Here is a 22,346-nt window from a genome sequence, read left to right as displayed (position 1 = left end):
TGCCCCTCAGGTTTCCTTATATAGCCTCTACTAAAAAACGTACTCTGGAAAATTAAAATTGCTTTGCTTGAACAGCTTTGCATATAATTTGAATTTTAAGCACCTTAATGCAATTGCTATGCCATCTATTTTTAATTGTTTGCCAGAGGACATTTTTCTCTGTTAATATCCAAATTTAAATTTGGTCTCTGTGAGAAGCGCGTAAAATTTCCAAACATTTCATTATGGTTTATTATAAATTTAATCACAGATTTTCTGGGGCGAAAACACCTGGAATTTTAGCTCACATAATCCAGCATTGGTCAGCATATCGATTCATAATTAATCCTGTTTCATTCAATGTGATTAAAAATGTTTTGCCATGCTCCAGCGAATCCAGCCTACTCTATATTTTCCATTGCAATAAATAGTTTATCTGCTGCGCGCAACAATATTGAATATTATCGAACTGAAAAAGCCAAAAGCCCCAAACCGCCAGCCCCCATTGGTTTTTCATAGATTTTTTATGGTCCATAATTAACCAATATTCGCCTCGTGACCAGTATAGTGGCATACTAAAAACCGCTAATTATCGCCACGCCGCATCGCTGTAAAAGTTGTACGCAAAATATGTCGCATAACTTTTAAATGAGACCGGGCAAATGTTGACGCTAACCGAAAAATTCAGTCCACTCCACCGAGGATGATGCTGTGTTGCATCCTGCTGGTGGCAACTAACGAGCTCCGAAAATGAGACCCCCAGGATTACAATGGGGGCACATAGCGTATGCAGGACACAATGGGCCGGGGGCGTGGCCATGGCCATGTCAGTCAATTTATTGGCTGGGCGACAGCGGGAAACATAAGTTGCACTATCGCCTACTAGCATGGCCACAAATAAGCATAAATATGTCGCTTAGAGGGACTTACTCCATATTCCTTCCTGCCGTCCTGCCTGCCTGACTGCCACTGATATGGCCAAGAACATCGCGCTTTGAACTGGCACCGCGGGCAAGGCCGTTTTACAAACACTGCAACACAAATGTTTGAGCTTTTGGAACATGGAACTCAAGAGAAATCAGTGTTTCGAAATATTTAATTATATAAAATCGTGTTTAAAAATGTCGTTAATAATTATAAACATCAACAAGCTATTTTAACAATTTTTTGGATTAACACCTAGAAGCTCTACATTTTTGAAGAACATATATTAACTTTTTTAATAGACAGTCGTGTAAAATCTATACCTTAACCGATTCCAACCTTTTTTTTTATATTACAATTTTAAAATGGGGAGAGTGCAATAACGCCAACTCGGACTATAATTTTATAATACAAGATTACACAAATGGGCACTGTTTCACTGGCCGTTATTGCATTCATCCCTTAATGTACCTAAAACAACACGTTCTATTATTTTCAAAAAATGTATTTCTTTAAAAAGTCAGTTGTATTGATTTAATATGGTTTGTTTTTTATAGAATACTTTTATTATATCCATATTAGGTATATATTTTTTAGTCAAATGTAATAATTGGAAAAAATCTGATTACTTAAATGTACCGTCTTTTTATTTTAGAATCCAAAAATTGTTTCTCTACAGTAGTGTATCGTATCCATCCACACTTTCCCGATTCCCCTCCCCGTTATTTGTTCCATCTCTTTCTCGTTACGTTTTTGCTGTGCGTTGCATATTAAGCTGCTTTCAAATATTAAATTAACAGCGGCAACGTTGCGAAAAGCCTGCAACGTTGCATCATCAGAGCGCTGGGGATTATATTGTGTGGGAGGCTCCCAAAAGGGAAAGAAAGAAAGCAGGACACACACAACATGTGAAATGTTGGCCAAGAAGAACGGGCGTTGCATCCTGATGCAATTTTAAACGCATCAATTTCAGTTTGCCAGGGCTAAAAGCGAACCGATTTTTGCAGCTTGATGTTATTTCCGATATTTTTTTTGACGCTCTGATATACATAGATGATAATAATAACGTTTTCTATGGGCCTATGAGAAGAGTTATTCCTGTTGAAATTGGGGAATGTTCTCCGTCTAAATCAAACGATTTTATTAAGCTGGCAGCTATGCAAGTATTAGCTTTTGTCTGCCAGTTTGCTTTGGTTTTCAATGGAGAATAAAATGGAAATTTTGCATTTACATGATGGTTTATGTGTTTCATTATTGGCCGGCTCAATAAATCAAATAACTGAACTACTGCTAATCAAAGAGAAAAGCGAAAACAAAGCGAATGAATTGCTAGGCCCATAATTCCATGTAATCAAAACCTTGTTGCTTCTGTATTCCATTAGAAATAATGGATATCATTTAAGGGAAAAATTGATGGCTGGCATTTTTATTCTTGATTCACAAATATTTTTTGTAATGAAAAGGGTAAAATTGGGAAAACATTTGTCTAATTTTGGGGTGAAAATAACAGTTTCAGTAAAGGCAATAAATATTCGAATTATTAGGAAATAGGAAAACATAAAGTAAAATCAATTTATGTACAAATTTAAGAAAATATTTTATAACACATTACATACACTGATGTTTTTTATTTTAAACACATTTATTAGTTATGGTAAGGACATATCCTGGTTGGTAATTCAATTTCCTCTCCACATCCCAGCTTTAACTTTAATGGAATACATTTTTCTGCTTTTGTTCTAACGCTTCCCCTGATTTTGTATTCCACAGGGAAGTTTGGCCTGAGAACGAAGTGTTCGGTGCAATTTCCGCTGCACCGGAAGACGAGCTGCTGCTCCTGCGTGAGATTTTCATGTACAACATTACAACAGGTGAGTGAAAAAAAAACCAACTGGCAGGGAGAGAGTGAAAATATAGTAAAGTGCGGTGAAAAACAGGACAACTCCACCCATTGGTCGGGCATTTTAATTATTGTTTATTACTATGCATTATGGAGAAGCGTGTTGGCAAAAGCTCTGCCTGACCGTTGTTTTAATTAAAAATGAAAATCTGCCACTTGGCTTTTGCGTGTCATTTATCTTGCGCTGTCTGTTCCCTCGTCCTTCGTCCTTCGTCCTGGCTCCAGCATCTCGCAGTCCTGGACAGTTGGGGCCACTTCCGGTGCAGCATTTTGCATCTCCACTCTATAAATTTGGTAGCTGAAATAAGCCAAATTATAGCGCAACTTTCAGTTCTGTATGTATGTCTGAATATCCTTGTTGCATTGTCTAAGTTTTTGCAGGCCCCGTTTGGCTTTTTGCCTTCTGGCCAAGCAGCCTCGTCCTTCGGGCCACCGAAGTTCGCTTAACAAATTATCCAACAGAAATTCTTGCGCTTCATTAAAAGTAAAAAATGAGGCAGCAAAGGACGAGTATTGCCACTCCCTGGTCCCCTATCCCTATATATCTATATATATTTTCTGCGTTGTTTTCTGGCAGCCCTTAGCCTTGCCGGACTAAATGAAAATATATTAAACGCGTAATTGTTTTATTTTTTATTTTTGTTTACCCATCCTGCCAAGTGCATTGGTTTGTGAAATTCCTGTTGTTTGGATTCGTTCAATTTGAAAGTCAGCGAAGCGTTGACAATTCGCTGCTGTCTACCAGAATATTTTGTTTATTTTTGACATGACTTTTCAATTCAACCTTAGAGCACCTGAAAGGCAAAGCCACGCGATTTTGTTTAGACATTTCTAATGGCATTAGGGGTATGACAGGCATTATGTGCAATGTATTTGATAAGTTGCATCTTTGGTTCTATACATATATGTTATGTATCTTATCGCTACGATGCACTTTTCCGTTTCTTTGCATTTCGCTTTGCAGAATTTGAAAGCTGCGGTTGCACGGATAAGTTTTTGACAAGCGCTTTAAAACGCATCCATGGCTCACACTTTTTTGTCTTTTAATGAAATTTATACAATACAAGGACACCAAAGATGTCGCTGCCAACGGAAAAGTTTTCAACTTTTGCCATGCAGTTAATCGAGATTTTTGTGTGCGAAAATTTATGATTTCCTCTGCCGAGGAAGCAAACTTATCTCATGAGTTTTTGTGTTACTTATATATCAGGTTTGGTATTTGAACAAAGAGTTACGAGTGAACTACTTATTTTAAAAAGTTTATTCTTTAAAGCATTGAGAACTTTTTCATGCAAAATAAAATACATTGCCCTATTTTACATGTTAAGTGTTGGTAGTTATACTGCATAACGTTTATTATACTACAACTTTAGTTGAATAATTTATATTAATTCACAAACACTATTTTGATTATTCATTTAAACACCGCTGCATACACTATGTATGCTTAAGCATTCCCTTTGTGTGGTAAATTTAATTAAATTTCAATTTAAAGTAGCATCCCCGTGTTCCCTTACAAATAATTTGAACAATGGCCGGACAATGCCCCTTTTTGGGTGTACCAGTGGGCGTGGCAAAGGACTGCGTGGGCGAGGTGCGCATCCTTTTACTGTTTCGACTGTGTCTGTGCCTTGGAGCGCCTGCAATCCGTCCGCCAGTCCGTCCACCCGGCCATCAGTCCACATGAAAGAGTCGAATCCAGTCGCAAGCGCAGCGCTTAAAGCATTTGAAACCCTCTTTTATGTCTGCGTCATCGGTTTTTCTTTTTTAACAAACCCATCGATGGGGTTGAGCTCGTTAAGCTCCCGAACAAAAGCGTGACCCTTTCTAATAGCGACCATGGGATTTGATGGGCAGCTTAATGCCCTCCGGCCGTCAATAGATTGATGTTCAGTTGACAGTTTTCCCGGCTGCAACAATATGCATTTTACCAAAAGGCATCGAAAAAATTGTGTCCCCCCACAGCCACAAATTTATATAAAATGCTCATGCTAATGCCCCGGCCATAAAAACCGAATCAGTCCCCAAAGTGGCCATTGAATAGGACTGTGGGTGTTCGGACCCCTTGTTTTTTGCCCTCGAACATTTTATTAATTACTGGCAACCGCAAACTTCATGTAGTATGCTCCCTGCCTGTGGTTTGGCTTTAATTAATATTTTTTACGTCACTTACCCTTTGAAGTACTGTGTATATCAGTTATGATATGAAAAGAATCCAAATTAAAGGTAACACAATACTAAGCAATTTCGTAATCATACTTACCTTGAGAAAATTGACGTAATATTAAACAATAAGCTCTCTAAGTTAAAGTAACTTTATTCAATTTAAACAAAATGAGATAAAATGTTTGAAAAAACGTTGATAAATACAAAGTTTAATTCGGAAAAAATATTTCATATTGTATTTCTGTAGAACTTCTTTACTAATCTTTACTTAGACTGCTTTTAAATTCAAGCCTCGCATCAAGTATTGTCACTCATTTACAATATCAATTATTTATTTAGCCATCCAACTGGGTATAATTGAGTTTAATCGAAGTGTATCCTTCCCATTTAATTATTACACTTCATATTAAATTGGCTTTGTGTAAAAGCCCCGACCAATGGGCAAGACAAACAGCAAGTGCATTGACACTTTGCATAATTTATAACACTTGTCTGTGCACTCGTACCCCTGGCAAACATATGCAGTCCTTGTTTCAATTTCAAATTGAAATGCAAACTTAATTCCGTAGGAAAAAGAGAACATCGCATGCGAGGTGTGAGAATGCTGCATGCGAGTCTGTTTGCTTAGTTAAATCTTAATCAAGTTGCTTCGTTGATTTCGATTTGTGGCGCGCATAATAAATGAGGAGTCCTTTGTCCCGCCGCTTCCGGACCTCCCCGGCAAGCCAAATCAACGCCCAGGACTCGTACAAAAATAACACAAAAATCCACTCAAGTGTTAAAACAAGAACAACAACAAAAAAAGTGCCAAGCGCTAACGGGGACAGTGAATATATTTGTGTATATGTGTATTATTTCAAGTCCTGCCAAGTCTGTGCGCCAAGTCCTTAACTGATTTCCCAGCGCAAACAAGTTGGTCTCTCCAGTTGTCCTTGTTTTGGTCCCAAGTCCTGTGAATCCCGTGTCCTGTCCCCAGTCCCCTGATCCCCGCACTTTGTCCCGCATAAAAATACAAAGTTTATGTTATGAACACAAATAAAAACAAAAGCACACAACAAAGCTCGTCCAAGAACAACAGAAAGTGCGCAAAAAAATACGAGCCGGGAAAGGAATAAAATACAATAAAATGAAATAAAATATCCACAACAGCACATAGCAAGAACAGAGTCATTTGGCCACATCGGAACTGCACACTGAGAAAAATCAAGACATTTAATCAATATCAAAGTATTATAGTAGCTTTGGTTTTTACTTACCCTTAACTAGACACTTTACTTCAATCTATTAAATATCAAATATTCATATTTATTAATGATATTCATGATTTGATATCAACCGGATGTGATGTCTCCACTCCGCTGACTATTAGTTGTTAGTATTTTCAACAAGTTAAGATCGGAATTTTAATACTTTTGAACCTCTACATATTTAAATATATTTTTTCTTGGTGTAAGAATCCTGTCCGCCTCTTTCAGCTGTATATTTGCAAGCTGACGTGTCGTGTCTGCTGTCCCCGTTTTCCAAATCCACTGGCACAAAGAGTGCGATACCAGACGTCAACCACAACACCCATCAGCACACACATGGTATATATAGGAAACTCGGAGTTCCGGATCTGGAGGCGGATGGTCCGGTGATGACACTTACTCAATTAGGTGACTCTTCTCGACACTGATTTGCCTTTCTGCTGGCCATTTTTATTGGGTGGTTATTTTCTGCTGAAGAGACATCCTATTCGTTTACCTTGATTAGTTTAGTCATCGCTTGTGTTGGCCTTTCCTCGTACAGAATGCATTTTCAGTTTTTCAATTCTACAAATAATTCAATAATGCCTTAAGAAAAGCTAGCTTCACGTATTTTATTTATTTTGTGAAGTATATTTTCATTCGATAGGTCCAAAATGTCTTTAACGAAGTGATTTGATATGTAAAATTTGCTTTATAATATCAATTAAAAACTTAAATAACAAGTTTCATGAAAAGGTTTTAAGTTTCGATGGACTACCAAATTTGGCGCTGGATAGAACGAGATTAAATTTACCTGAATTTCCATGGCCCATGTTCGTTTAGCCTGTGTTTTTTCATTTGTCCATTTGTCTCGCTGTTTTTTTCTACTATTCATAAATAAACACACACAAACCACACCTGGGCTCTCACTTTTCTCCTGGGATTTTGGGGCCTCGCACTGCCGGCCACAGTTGGCGGCAATGACATTCAAAATATGTAATGCGAAAAGGTAACCGAAAATGTAACTTTAAATTGAAAAACAAAAAAAAGTTTGTTGGCGGGCTCAGAGACTTTACAATGCTGCTTGAAAAAAATAAAAATAAACGGAAAAACTCGAGAGCGGAATTTTACCTCTAGTAAACATAAAACGTTGCATACTTTGGGGACACTATTTCGCAACTGGGCGACAATAAAAACCAAGCAAAGCGGAGAGACCCGATAGGGGAGTTCAGGAAAATACAGGGAAATAAAGGGGACTGGGAATAGAAAGAGGTAAAGCGTGAGGCAAAAGTCATAACGAGTGCAAAACCATGAAATGAAATCGTTACCGTCCCAGCCAACACACTTGATTCTCCAGAAACACGTGGGTTTATTGGAATACCCTTATCAAACCCTGACACATGTGGATTTTATGTTGTCTTTCCTAAATCTCAAGTCCTAGCCACAAAATTCTAAAATTGTATTGATAATTGAAAATGGCAGTTTAAAATATGTATGAATAAAAAATAAATGCGTTTCCGTATTCCACAAAAGTGTTTACTAAAATCGCTTACCTTTGCTATAGCTAGAAAAAAAAAATTGTCTTATTTCTTGTTCGGGAACAAAATTACTTTTCAACTTTATAATAAATATTTGGTTGCTATTTTATGTGATGATGAAGAGATTAAGTAGATATCGTTTCTAAGAGGTATAGTTACTTTATTAAAGAAAATAAAAAATGTATCAGAATATGTTAAGCTGGTGTACAAGAATCCATAAATATTTGGTTAAAGATTGAATCTCAATTTTTTCCCAATTATATTAATAGGATTGTGAACTTTCAGCAAGGTTGAAAATACTCGCTGCAAGCGTATAAAAACTCGCGGTTTATTGTATAATGCGAACTCGCCTTTTTTACATTCGACATTTGAGGGTGTGTGGCGGTGTATGCTGGATGTCCTGGGAGTGTCACACATGGATGGGACACCCACAGGACTGCTGCTCCTCGTTCCCGATTCCCTGCTCCTGGCACGCACTTGGGCGGATGATGGCCTGGGCGGTGGCTGGAATTAAGCAATGTGTCCCCGGAGCATACTACGTTGCGTATACGTAATGTGGCCATGCTTTTTGGCGGCGCTGCATTAAAAATGAATGCAATTTAAAGTTGCCAGTGTGCCACCCCCTCGGTGTACGGCTATCTGTGTGTATTTTTTGGGTCCCAAAGCACATCAAGAACCCGCACATTTTTTTTTTTTGCATATTTATATAAAAAGCGAAAGAAAAAAATATTTAGTTTGGCTTCCGTTTTTTTTCTCTTTCGGCATGAGTGACGCTAATGGAGCACCATTTGGCTGCACTGCTCCCAAAATCAATTAGATAAAGTTTTCCCCCAGCTGTGCTCCTTTATATATAGCTGTATGGGGAAAAAATGCACATATACAGTCTCTTAAACAGAGTCAAACATTTTTCATTTCAGTTTTGGGCAGCCGCTGCAGTAAATTGCATAAAAATTAACAGTTCAATGGCTGCCCGGGCAATTATTCCATTGCCCTGCACTTTGCTGCTTTCATTTTTCCCACTTTCTCTTCATCTTCTCAAACTCATTAGGGGAAAAAGGCAGATCGTTTTTAAGTGGTCTTGCACTGAAGAAAATATAGAAATAATTATAGCAAATGATGATCTAAAAGTATATAATTATTTGTTTATTTATTATAGCTTATTTTTGTTTAATTAAAGCAAACAAGATATTTACATAAAATTGCGAACTTTCCCGCCCAATAATTTAATAAATTCTCATTAAATTGAAATAAATGTAATTGGTAATCAATTAGTTTAATTTAATTGTAGGTAAACATGCCATGTAAAAGTTAAGCTGACAATTAAAAAAGTCCTGATTTTTCTGTGTGGACAGAAAGTACTTTCAGAGCTCCACCTCTGGTTTTCCCCACCGCTCAGTGCTTATTTGGGTTAATCAGAGATAATGTCCTTCTGGCCTAGACTTTGTGGATGGCTTTGCCATCAGTCAAATGCCAACTGCATTAACTGCTGACAGGGCACTTATGAGCCAGCATGGGAATCGAAAAAAGTGGATTGCCAAGCAACTGGGCAAAATATGCCATTGCCACTGGCTCACTCTCTCACCTTTGCACCCATCAAAATGTGGGGCAAAAAAATTGATACAAAATGGCATTTCCTCATCAAAGTGTCGCCGCATGTCACAAATTTCGTTATGTTTTTATTATTTTACCATTAACCTTTTTATTGGGCACGCATTTCCACGACACCCCCCTCGATCAAATGAAGGAATTTTGACGATATTGAATGCCGGGTGTTTGTCCCGATGCAATATTGAATATTTAATTCCCGCCCATACGAATAAATGTCCAAGGGCGCATAACAATTTCTTGACATGTGCGCCGAGTTCCCCAATGTGGCGACAGTTTCTCCCATTTTTCCCCGGGTTTTCCCCGGGTTTTCCCCACTTTTCCCACTGCTAACGACATTTATATATCGAAAGAAACAAAAACGCCACAAAAGGGCAAGAGAACAAAAAGATGAAAACAGAAGGTAAAACAAAAAAAAAATAAAAAGAACCAATTGACTTTCATTTTGTCGGCCATTTTCACAGCGTCGTTTGTCCAATACACCAATACACATACGAACCTACCACTACACACACACACCACACACGTATTCGTGTACATGTGAACACTTCCTGTTGCTGAACGCAATCATCTGATTGCAGTTTCGATGTGAAATAATTGGATTTGAAATAAAAATGTCCCCTTTTTGTTGGGTCCTGACCATTTGACTTCCCCCCGGGAATTTTCCTGGGACTCCGGGCTGTGTGTATTGGCATAATTTAGCCGTGGCTTCATTCACATTTACGTCCAGCATGTGTCACTAATTTAACGTTTATTTTTATTGCCCTGCTCGCTTGGTTTGATCTTGTTTCCACTATGGGTTGTCATTCTTGATCTGGAAGATGTGCATGGATGCTTTTGTATATGCTGATAGTCGGGATAAACCTGTTCTTCAATATGGCTGTTAACATTTTTTTTTAATTTTTGGTAATGAATAACGTGTTTAATGTTTTAATTCATTTAAGAAATTATAATTTCTGTTAAAGAACAAACAATAATCACTCAAATTTTATTTTCGTTATATGAAAAATAAAATTAATTATGTTAAACGGTAACCGTCGGATTTTATTTCGTTATTAAAACAATAACCGGACTTTTAATTCGTATTAAAGTTTGCTGCGATATTTGCAGCCAATTGTTTTCCATATGGGATCGCTTAAAGTCCGTAAAAATCCGTGAAAACATAATATTATTGATTCTCCTGCTTCCTTCTTCAAATTCTGAGGGCTTTTCGTTGTCTTCTCTCCTTTCACTTAATTGATATTCTCTTTCGATGCTCAGCAATAAAGGTCTTCTTCCCTTCTGCCATCATATAAAATATAAGTAAACTTAATCCCTCAACCAAATAAAAATGCCACTGATGACGTAGTGATTTTACTCCTTCAAATTAAATTTCTCAATTTTATTATTTTCACATTTCTTTTGGTTTTATTTTGTTTGCATTAAAATTGTGTTGATTTTTTTGAGAAGATTTCATAAAATGTTTGCCATGTTATCTTTACACTTTTAATTGCTATCCATATTTGCTATATCCATAATACATTTCACTTAATGCTACAGTTATTTTAAATTTTCATACATATAATCTTTAGTTTGTTTTTATCAACCCTTGACGCTACGATTTTGGCAGCACTAAATCTAACATTAATATATATTTGGAACTCCTCCTCCAGCAGATATTTTTTGTGGAATATTCCTTGTTTGTTTGCTGGTTGGTTTGCCCCAGCATTTTTTCTGTATTTTCACATTTGGTTTTAGTTGTCTATTTACAATTACACATGGAAAATTATGCTGCAACTATTGTTTACCTTTACTTATTGGAATTTCTGCAACACGCATCTGTTTCTGAGAGCTCTCGATTTTCTGTTGTGTAATTAAAATGCTGCGCGTCATTTTGGCTTAACTAAATATTTGCTGTGTTTTGTAAATAGAAGTATTTGTTTAATAATTATTTGCTCGGCTTTACGCCAGAATGTATCTGTTTTTTTGTCATTTCTTTGTTTCTATATAATATATATTTATATATGTAACCGTACATATAAAGGTTTTAATGGCTAACGCTACAAACTGTACGTCAAATATTTGGCAATTAGTTTTTGTTGTTATTGTGGGTTTTTATCGCATTTTACTTTGATTTTCGACAAATTAAATGCAAATATTAACGTTACTCGAATTGTGTTTTCCTGGCTGTGTCGCTTTGTTCTATTTTACTTTTAAATCCTTGTTTTGTTTTGGTAAATTTTAAATACATACTCTATGGAAATTGTACATGCAATATTCAGAATTGAAATGTTAGTTCAAGTAAACTTTGCTACAAGTAAATGTTAATAACTATAATTTACAGTTTGACGTTTCAATGTACAGCGCAATTAAGTTTAATTATTGTTTGCTATCCATACGGCCGAGACGTTTATTTCGAGTTCTGTTTGCCTTCTCCCCAACCGCCGCCGACCACTTTTCGAGTCTGCCCAATTATGAACGTTATTTACGATCCCAACAACCGCCAACTGCCAACGGCCAACGGCCAATGCCCAATGGCCAATGGCCAAACAAAAGGCAACTTATTTTCACATAATTTTCTAAATCGCCCCCATTTACGGACCCGAAATGTCGTCCAAAAGCCATTTAGCAGGCAAATAATTACGTTCTGCCCCGGACCAACTTTATTAACTGCACAGAGAGACAAAAGCCGAGGGTCCCTGGCCCAGGGTCTTCTGGATCTGGATCTGGAACCCATCACATACCGAGATTGTGTGGAATGCGAGCTCCGAAAGTGTCAAATATCGAATTAACTCATTTCAGTTGGTTCTCCTCGGCTGGAAAACTTCCTAAATCTTGGCCAGCTGGCCAGTGTCATAAGCAAAAAGTCCAAAAAGGGAAACCTTCATTAAATTTGACAATGCTCCAGGACTAAATCCAACCGGACTTCGGACTCTCTGGGTCACTCAAGCCGCAGGGTTTCTTTTGTAGGCGAATTTTGTGCTGTGCTGGCAGGCCGACAAATAAAAAGGTCCGGCCCTCCTGCAAGACGCTCAAAAAATGCCCCACACTTGCTTCCACTTGGAAGTGGAAGTTCCTTAATTAAGATTTTGTGCGTCCTGGCATCGGACGAGCACTCGAACACTCGAAGGAGAAGGACCAAAGGGGCGGAAGGACTCCCCGCCAGCTCTCGGCCATCATCATCTAATCCCACCCAACCGGGCGTGGGCTGTTGGTCAGCATTACTTTAATTGTTGTTCGGAGCGCTTTGTCGGGCATTTCGCTTTTGTGGCCGAAAATAAATCCTTCTGAATTGCTTAAGCGGACTCTGCTTGAACGCCTTCCAACCTCCCACCCCGAACAAAGTTTTGTCTATCTGCACTTGGACAAAATTAGGTATCGAATTTTAAGTTTTAAATTTAAATTGATTGCTCACACACTTAAAAGACAATTTCAAGATATCTGGGTATTGTAAAATAATTCCTATTGTGTGCTGTCTATTTTATATATTTGAAAATCTTAACCAGTGGTCAACAGCAGCAGCGCAGGTGGCCCGCGGGATTGGAAACGCTTTCACCGCTGCACTCCGCGACCACTGATAAAGATAAAAAGATACATTTTTAGATGATTTAATTTTCTGTTGAAGTATAATGCATTAAACTTTTCAATTGAAAAACCATGTTAATAAGTTAATAAAACAAGGAAAATTATTTTAAAATACTATAATAATTGATATAATGTAAAAATATCAAAAGGTTTTAAGCACATGCATGTAGGATTAGTTATTCCATGAGCTAAGTAAATCCCTTTCTAGATATATTTAAGTCCATAAGAATTCATTATTTTTCTGAGTGCTTTCTAACCCGAATCTAGCTCTCTCCACTTCACTTTCTCCGACTGTTTCCTGTTGCTGTCGGTTGTGTGCACGCGCCTTCTTCTTGTATTCCAATTACAAAGCCACAAAAAGTTGAAAAAGCTGTGCAATGACTGTGGTTCGTCCTTCTGTAGGAGGAGGTGGAGGTGGTGTGTTCACATCTTCAGTTCTGCTCAGTTCAGCTCAGTTCGGCGTAGTTCGGTTTAGTTCAGTGGTTGGGGTCGCAAGATTGTTGCACAACTTTTTATCGTGTCTTAATGTAATTGTTGTGTTCTATGTTCGTTCAACGTTCCTTTGGCCATTCCCCTAACCATTTTGCCACCCCTGGAGATCCAGCCGCGTGTCTTGTAATTTGATTTGCTGCCACATTATTTTGATGTCCGTTAGATACATGTGCATAGCCACATAGCCCCCAAATAGTTTTACAACATTTCACTTTTGGCGTGGCGGATTAGATGTCTGGCCATTTGGCTGGATTTACACCATATGTTGTGTTGGTCAATTTGTAAAATGAGGTTAAGTGCAGGGCCGATTCTAAGGGAGGGTTTCCCCCAGCATCTTCAAATGGGGTGAAGAATGCTAGATGCCGGCGAAGATAGCAAAAAACACTTCTACCATCCCAGAGGGTGGGTGGAAATTGTCGAAGGGACAGAGGCGAAACTTTAATTAGATTGCAATTTAAACTCTGGCATCTGAAGCAGCCGGAAAAGTGGGTTAAGTTCTTGCCAAGCATCGAACTTAGGAGAACAGGAAGCCTTAAAGGGTAATAAACACAAGAAGGAAAATACTTGAAAGTTGAAAATTCGAAAGTGAGGTTGGGAGAAAATTGAATAGTAAAGTTATACACATAACACAAGTCAGTATAAGAAGTATTAGAATTATATATTTCCGAACTCCTTTTCCCAACTAACTACCAATTTGGATGAAATGATGTCCCTGCTCAGCGTCCACAACCATATTAAATTTACTCTCAGCCAATTTCCTTCGATTTATCCGCCTTGCTCAGCATCTGCTGGCACAACTTCTGATTACTGAATTGGGTCTGTCATACACTAAATTGTTATTTAATACTTGATCGATATTTCATTTTTATATGCATGACTATCAAAACACTTAATCTTGGCAAACGGACAGGCACTTATATAAAGTTAACTGGGCCGCACACGGCGGTCTCTTGGCCAGTAAACTGACCCAAATACGGCCACAAGATGGACATCGACTTTGGTTCGGATGGCTCGTAAAAACTTTGCTGGCGTTGGCTATTTGGCTCCTTGGCCATTTCTCCACTTGGCCTGGCCGCTTGTCTACGCTCGTCGCCATGCCGCCATTGCCCGGTTACATGCGGCATATACGAAACAGGAATTTATGACAAATTGTTGCTGCTAACCGAATCGCTAAGAGGCCTGCAACGTGTGGCCACTGAGCCATCATAAATCAAGCCAGGAGCCAAGGAACTCAAAATAATATATATATAGACATAAAGCTGCTGGCATTTATGTATCCCTTTTTGGAGTTCACTTGAGAGTTTTATTTTTAACCTTTTAGCGTCCTAAAAATAGGCGAAAGTACTAATCCTCAATGGTATTTCATAGTCATTAGCAGACAAGTTGCTGAACTTTTTGAAAAGCATACGAAATGGGAATTATCTAACAGATGTGTACATAAAGTGGTAGCCGACTTTAGAAGAAATGCCTTGAAAATATGTTAAGGGCTTTAAGGGCTTTGTAATCTTTTCGTTAACAACATTGTATAGCCACAACAATATTCTTTAATTGAATATGATTAACTCTGAGTTATTTTGAACACTGAACTCTTGATAACTAGATAAGTATTGATTTTTTAAAGTATATCTTAGCTTTTTGACTCGTTTGGGTTGGTAGTTGGCAGCTGACGATTGTCGGTTGGGCTCCATTAAATTTTACATTTTTACTCTACTGAAAGGGCGCATATTGTCGCTGACCAAAGACGGTTTGTCACCAGATGCCCAGCCTCCGCGAACTGGGGGCCATCAGTCTGCTGCTCACCGACTTGATGGCCGCCGCCGAAGAAGGTACCGCTGCTGTGGTGCCGCCCAGATCGGTGGCAGCCACTCGATCTGTACGGATTCCAAGATTACTACTCCTGCTGCCCAACAGTTCCATGGGTAAACTGGGCAGGGTGGATGCAGTTGGACTACTGGGCGCCATCTCTATGTAGTAGCTGTCATCTCTGCTGGGCGAATGCAGGCTACTGCGACTGCTGCCCGACGAGGAAGCGGTGGATGTGGTGGTGGAGGAGCTCTTGTCCGCCAGTGATGAGCTGTAGAATTGCTGGCATCGCTGCTGTTGCAGCTCACGAGCTTGGAGATTGTGCAGCGGGGAGCTATAAGGAGCCTCTCTCCGGGTGCTGTGATGCCACTTTTGCAGGCGAGCCGGGTCTCCAGAAGAATTCACAGATCCCTGATAGTGCAGGAAGCTGTGGGCATCATCGGTTTCGTTAAGATGCCTCTGATGATGCGGTCGCAGTTGCCCAGATCGATTGTTCCTCTGCCAGGGCAGCTCACAGCGATAGACATGTGCCAAGCCTGCTAGTAATACAATGAATAACACGCAGGCAACCAGCAACATGACACCAGGATGATTTCCCGTGAGATTGTGAAGGCTCTCCTTCCTTTGATCCATCAGATGTTCTGGTTTCGATTCGCTTTTTAGCTCCACATAAGCTTTTAGCTGGGCAAAGGTGCTGAGTTCCTCTGGAGAGGCCTCCCTTGGAGTGTTGACACTACTATGTTGATGCTGCGGTGGCGATGGATTCAAGGTGGCTCCTACTTCCTCAACCTTTTTTACCGCATGTTTGGTGCTGTAGGTCATTTTCTTGATGCTCAGCGATGGCTTCTTTTTGTGGCTTTTTGGTGGCGACTTGGAGTCGCCGTTTATTGCTTCCTCAGCCGCTGACTGGTGCCTTTCCTGATCCGTCGACAGATGATGTTGGCTGGAGTCCAAGACTTCCGCATCCGCATCCGCAACGGTGGCCGTTCCGGGTAGCAACAACTGCTCGGCGTCCACCAAAAGGACATCGCCCTTGTGCATCAGCAGCGGTGTGCCAATCAGATGTCGATCCTTAACGTGCAGCTGCAATGTTGCATGTTTGTGCTTCGGTGTTGCCACTTGACCGGATGTGTTGTCCCCCGGTGTCGTTGGTGGTGGGTATTTTAATAAAGTCTCCTGTGCCTTATCGCTTGGCATTTTGTCAGATTTTTTACCAGCCAAAATTGTTTGTGGCACTTCAATTGCTGGTTCAGCCGATGTTGCTGCTGTTTTTGTGGCACCGCTAATGTTCGCTGGCTTGTAGGAATTTATTGCTGTTGTTGCTGCTGTTGGTGTTGCTGTTGGAGTTGCTGATGTTGCTGCTGGCGTTGCCAAAATGGGAACCGCTGTTGTTGCCTTTGTCTGGTTAAAACTTGGCAGGTTCTTTGCTGGCATTGCTGTTGTTTTGGCCGGCATGCCAGGCATTTGTTGCCGCTGCTGCAGTTCCTCTAACGAAGTTGTTTCTGTTGGCCGCAAAGTTTTTGTGGTTAACTGGGCAACGCTGTTGCCAGCTGATTGCATTGCCGATGTTGCTGTTGGGTTGCCTGGTGTTGCTGTTGGGTTGGCTGCTTTTGCTGTTGGGATTGCTGCTGCTGCTGCTGCTGCTGATGTTGCTGCTGGTGTTGCTGCTGTTTCTGTCGTATGTGTTGCTGCTGTTTTTTCTGCTGTTGCTGCCGTGTCTGCTCCCTTTGACTTTTTAACTTTTGACATAGTTCTCGGCGTTGTTGTTAGTGTCTCTACTGCACTTGTAAGGCTGCAAGAAGGTGGCTTTGTGTCATCTTCCGGTTTCCTTTTGCCGCACTCCCCTCGTCTGTTGAAGTTCTCGTGAAAATTGTGGAACTGCAGATATTCCGTCTTCAGGTCTACCCGCCCACTAACAATCCTCCCATTTGGCTGACCCACATCCTCTGACCTGCAAGGACTGGCCCACTCGGCAATTCCCAGCAAATCGCTGCATTTGATAGGATTGTCCTCCAGAAGGAGATCCCTCAACTGGGGCAGTGTGTGCACTATTGATTGGCTAACGCTCTCCACGCCAGAAGATTGCAGATTCAGGGTGAGCAATTTGGGCAGTGAAAGGGCGGGCAGAAAGATCAAACGATTGTTGGACAAATCCAATGTCTGCAAATTGACCAGGCCAACGAAAACCTGAGGCGGTAGCTCCATTATCTGATTGTGCTGCAGGAATAGGTGCTCCAACGAGGTTGGCAGGCTACTAGGTACTCGCATAAGAAGATTGTGATCCAGGAACAGGGATTCGAGGAGCTCCAGTCGCCCCAGGGCATCGTCCTCCACTTGGGCAATGCGGGATTGCGAGAGATCGAGGTACTGCAGCAGGGGATAGCTGTCCATATCGCCACAATTGATTGCCTGTAAATTAAAGGTATAAAGTTATAACTGTTGAATATACATTTTGTGATGCGGATAAAAAATTATGCGGAATGTTGTAACTGATAAAAACTAAATAGTAAAAATAAATATATGGATATTAAATTAAACATTTTGAAATTGGTTTTGCATGATTAAATTATAAAGTAATTGAATATTATGTTTCAAAAGTATAACAGAATATTTGAGCTATTAAAATCCAACAACAGTTTTTCGAAAATGGACCACAAAGGGTTACGTACGACAACTTTTATGATTTAATCCCCGTCTAGCCGCTGACTTTGCGAGCACTCAAGAAGTTATTGTTCTCGGCGAAAGTCTGAGGAAATTTGATTAGTGGCTGACAAAGAGGGAAAGTGCCAGATGCATAGCCCCATGCGACATTGTTTAAAAATTAACTTAAATCTGCCATTATAATTACTTCAAAGGACTCGACAGCGACGGCTAATGCGAACTTGCCCCTTTTCGCAATCCCTGCGATGCCTGAAATGCCCGGGGCGGTGCTCGTCTGGCACCAAAGTAAACATAGACGCGACTCGTTAAATGAAACGAGTGCCACGCAACCAGGAAGCCAGACAGCCTGCCGTCGTCTCTGTCCTGGGGCCACTGAAGAAATGAAAGTATGATGGCACAGGGATTGGAGAGCCGGAGGTGGAATACGGGCAGGAGATTCGGGGGCTCAGGATGGGCAACCAGCGGCCCCTAAACGCCATAATTTGCCATGAAAAGGCTGCGTGTTGACTGCCGATAAAGGCAGTGGCAAAAGGCAGTCGGCCTGGCCCGGCGAACAAATTAAAATGGCTTGGCAACAAAGGCACCCGGGAGCAGTGACGAGCCACTCCAGGAGCAGGAGGAGCAGGAGCAGCAGGATTGGCAAAAGCGACTGCACAGATAGTTGGCTAGGCCACTTGAAAAAAATCTAGGTCATGAAAAGAAATATATATTCATAAAATAACTACAAGTACCATTAAAAAAAAGGGGGATTAAATCGGCAGAAAAAACAGTTGACATCGAAATCTGAAATCAAATGCTTACAATGGCTGAATTGGTTCAATATAAAAAATTCAAAAAACATAATAATACTATAAATAGCTTCTTTGAAAATACCTAAAAGATATAAAAATAGAAAAAAAAAAAAAAAAATAGTTAAAATAAAAGAAATGATCGGAATACATTGGATATTTATTGTTATAATTTTATTGCAGAACATTTAATCCCTGCTTGAATGCCCCATTAAAATGAAAGTGTTTCAAGTGTACTTCTAATTCCAGCTCCTGTCTCAGCCGTCTCAGCTGCACGTTGGCTGTTGGCTTAAACGTGATTATGCTTATGCCAATTATCCTTATTTTATTAATGCCCAGGCCCAGGACCGGGCTGAGGCTCCTGCTACTGCTATTGCTCCTGCTCCTGCTCCTGCCCCTGCTACTGCGCCTGCTCCCCCCACTTCTCCCGGCAGCCTGGGAGCCTTTGTCTCTGGCCCTAAACAGCTTACGAAGCGGTATTTTTGCACCTTTTATGGCTTCCGCCATAATCGACAGAGCGACAAAGGCGGCGGCAGCCTCAATTTATGCGCCGCATTTGTTTGTCTACACTTGAAGCCGTTTAAGGATAATACCTGGGTGAAACGAAGCCTGCGGACCTGCTGAGCTTTATGCCCATAATGCAATCGGGATTGTCTATTTTTGTGCCCCCTCTAAATCTGTTTGCTGTTTTTTCTGTTTTTCTGTGTGTTTGTAAGTGTTGGCAATCTGAGGAGTAACGCTAATCTCCAGCTCGTGTTGCTGCTTATGTCAATCAAGTCCACAGGACCTGTCCGATTCCTCCCCTATTCCAAGTATATTCTCCTAGTCCAGTTGGGAAACCTTCTCCATCGCCCCTTCTCATTGCTTTTCTTTCCTTATTAAGACTTGAGCGCCCATTCCATTATTTTCCCTTTGTTTTCCACTCGCATTTGTTGAAAAGTGGGAAGTGCACTTTGCTATTCCATTGTGTGGCCACATTGTGTCTTAATTACGTTCTTAACTGGACTTGAGTGGCGTGTCCTCTTAGCCGGACTAACAGCTTAACAATGCCTGCAACTGCCACTCAAGGAGAATACTTTTCTAGCCTCGTCCTCATCGCGCCTAACGCTCTAAATTGGATTATTCGCAGGAGATTATTAGCTATAATATCCCATTTCATTTATATTGCTTTACAGGGAAAGTGTTGTTGGGAATTCAATTTTAGCTACCTATTGTAATATGATACCAATTAAGAGTTTTTTTTATATCGCTTGATAATCTCTTAAAATTTATACTCGTCTTTATGTATTCGACTGGAAAATACCAGGACCATAATTCACCAAACAAATGTATAATTTCCTAATGTTCTGCACCTATGTTCTATCTTTCTATTAGTTATGAAAAATATGGGTATTTTTAAGAGGAATTAAAATATCTTGCCATATCAAAACCTTTAAAAATCAATATTCCAACCAACTGGTTTCCAGATAAATTCAATGTCCACAGAATCAATAATATAAATTTCCTGTTTTTATGTAATAGCTCCCAGTGCTAAAATTAACACCACATACAACTTTACAGTCTCCCTCCTCTTGCTTCCTCTTCCCACTTCCGCACCGAAGGCGGAAGCAAAAGAGAGCCGCACAAAATGGCTGAGGGGGAATAAAATTTAAAAATAACAAAGTGTAAATCATACGCGTGGTAAGATTGCCTTGCGGTTGCTTCGCCTGGTGAGTGGGTGGGTGGAAAATCACGGGGAGAAAGCGGGGAAAATTCAGGGGTCTCAGGAAAACGCACTCAAGCACGCAGCACGGAGCACAGGCCACATAACAGATGCTAATTAATGGCGGCTGTGGCAAAGGAGCCACCATAATGGAGCCTTCTGCAGGATGCAGGATCCGAGGACTGAGCACTGAGGACTGGAACTGAGTCTGAATCTGAAGCCAAGGACAAAGATGGCAAGTGTCTGTCGGGAATGTGCCGTTAATTGCCGGCAAATGCGTCGAATTGCGGTTCATTGGCTTGCTCAGCTCGGGGAGTCGAGTTGGTAATTTATCGATCAAAGCGGAGCGTTTCCCCCAACACTTTTCTTCCTACGTTTCTAAAAGTCAATATAAGGGGGACTATTTTTATTTCTGACATAAGCCCAGATCTATTGTTCAATAACAATGAACAGTGGGTAGAAATTATGTTTAAAACATTCAATAACTATTTTAAAAATATAAGAAAGCATTACATTTTAACCGAACGACCTATAATAATAACTACTATATAAAAAATTATTATTTGGTTAAGTCCAGTTGGTAATTTATCGGTTTTAGCACAGCTTTTCCTCAACATTTTTAGTACCTTTCGCGGTACCAAATTTAAATGTTTGTGCTCGAAAAATTATTCAGTAAAAATTACAGTAAAAAAACATAATATGACCCATATACAATAGCTATTTTTCAAATATAACATAAAATGCCAAATTTTAACAACATTAATTATCCAACATAATTTAAGATATCATTAAAATATTTAATATCTTAGTTTCATTCACTTACCTTGAGCCAGTTGTCGGCCAACTTGAGAGTCCTAACAGATTGGGCCAGAGCTGCGGGAACCTGGCACAACCCCGTACCGCTGGCATCCAACTCCTTGAGACTCCAGGAGGCTACGAACTCCTGCATGGCCACTCCCACTTCCGGATTGTAGGCAATCGATAGGCTGACCAGATCCGGAATTCCCTGCAGAGCTCGTATGGCAGAACCACTCAAGCGGTTATGGGACAAATCCAGATGTTGCAGGTTCGGAAGAGCCAGAAATGTTTCGTAGTCTATGTCCGATATATTGTTGTGACTGAGAATCAATGTTTGTAGCTCCAACAAATTGTAGAACGACTCCCGGGAAATGTTTATCAGTTGATTGTGGGCCAAGTTGAGATTTTTCAGCTTGGGTAATCGCTGGGTAAAGAAGCTCGTGGAAATGTGGCTAAAGTTATTGCAGGAAAGATCGAGTGTTATGAGGGGAAGTGATTTATTGGTGTCAGCCAAGCTCAGGGGTATAACCTCCAGGGAGTTGTTGCCCAAATCCAGTTGCCTCAGCTGATTGAAGTTGTCCAAACTAAGGCTTTCGAGCCGATTGCTACTCAGATCCATGGCGGTGATCACCTGGAAGTCGCCCTTCCACTGACCATTAGTGCTATTGAAGGTTTTCAAGTCACGGTGGGTGAGATTCAGCTTGTTCGCCGGAGCATTTAGTTCCAGCTCCCTTTTGTGGCGCCTCTGTTGGTATCGCAACTCCCCCCGAAAGCTGGCCGGTTCGTTTTCGTCCCTCAACATCCGATGGATGCTCTGGTAGCTGAGACCCACATTCTGCAGAGATAGCTGCTGCTCCTCCCTTTCGGCGGCCAGGCGGGATGGGGTGGGCACTTCGAGGGGCAGGTGGGCCGAAACCACCAGCCTTGTTAGCCATGTCCAGGCGAGGAGTAGGACCAGGCCTAGATCACAGTGTTGGTTCACGATTTTCACCATTTTGCGCCCCACTTTCAACCGTTCTGGGTTTTTTTGTGCCTTAAAAGGTTACGTTTTTCTTGTTTTAGTTATTTTTTTTTGGTTCGTTCCGGCTCTTTTATTTCACTTGGAATTTATGCTCGGTACGTGAGAACGTTTAACGTTCAATTTTGAATATGGCTGCTGGCTCATTCATTTCCTCGTTCATCGGACTCGCCTGGTTATCC

The 22,346-nt window shown here is 40.5% G+C and overlaps 2 protein-coding genes across 2 annotated transcripts in view; one reads left to right on the top strand and one right to left on the bottom strand.

The window, feature by feature from the left end:
* LOC119547514 (protein timeless homolog) overlaps positions 1-22,346 on the top strand; it is a 73,695-nt gene that overhangs the window by 26,435 nt on the left and 24,914 nt on the right. The window contains exon 11 of the mRNA XM_037854411.1: positions 2,674-2,774. Coding sequence (XP_037710339.1) covers positions 2,674-2,774 — 101 coding nt within the window. The remainder of the gene's footprint in view (positions 1-2,673; positions 2,775-22,346) is intronic.
* Positions 10,699-22,280, bottom strand: LOC119547525. The gene is made up of 2 exons (XM_037854422.1): positions 21,172-22,280; positions 10,699-17,606 (listed from the first exon to the last, which is right to left on the bottom strand). Exons 1-2 carry the CDS (start codon positions 22,138-22,140, stop codon positions 15,144-15,146), a joined length of 3,432 nt encoding a protein of 1,143 aa, XP_037710350.1. The 5' UTR covers positions 22,141-22,280; the 3' UTR covers positions 10,699-15,143.

The sequence above is a fragment of the Drosophila subpulchrella genome, chromosome 3R (genome assembly GCF_014743375.2).
Source record: "Drosophila subpulchrella strain 33 F10 #4 breed RU33 chromosome 3R, RU_Dsub_v1.1 Primary Assembly, whole genome shotgun sequence".
Taxonomy (NCBI): domain Eukaryota; kingdom Metazoa; phylum Arthropoda; class Insecta; order Diptera; family Drosophilidae; genus Drosophila; species Drosophila subpulchrella.
The sequence above is the reverse complement of the archived record's forward strand: the minus strand, read 5'-3'. Positions and strand labels throughout refer to the sequence as shown.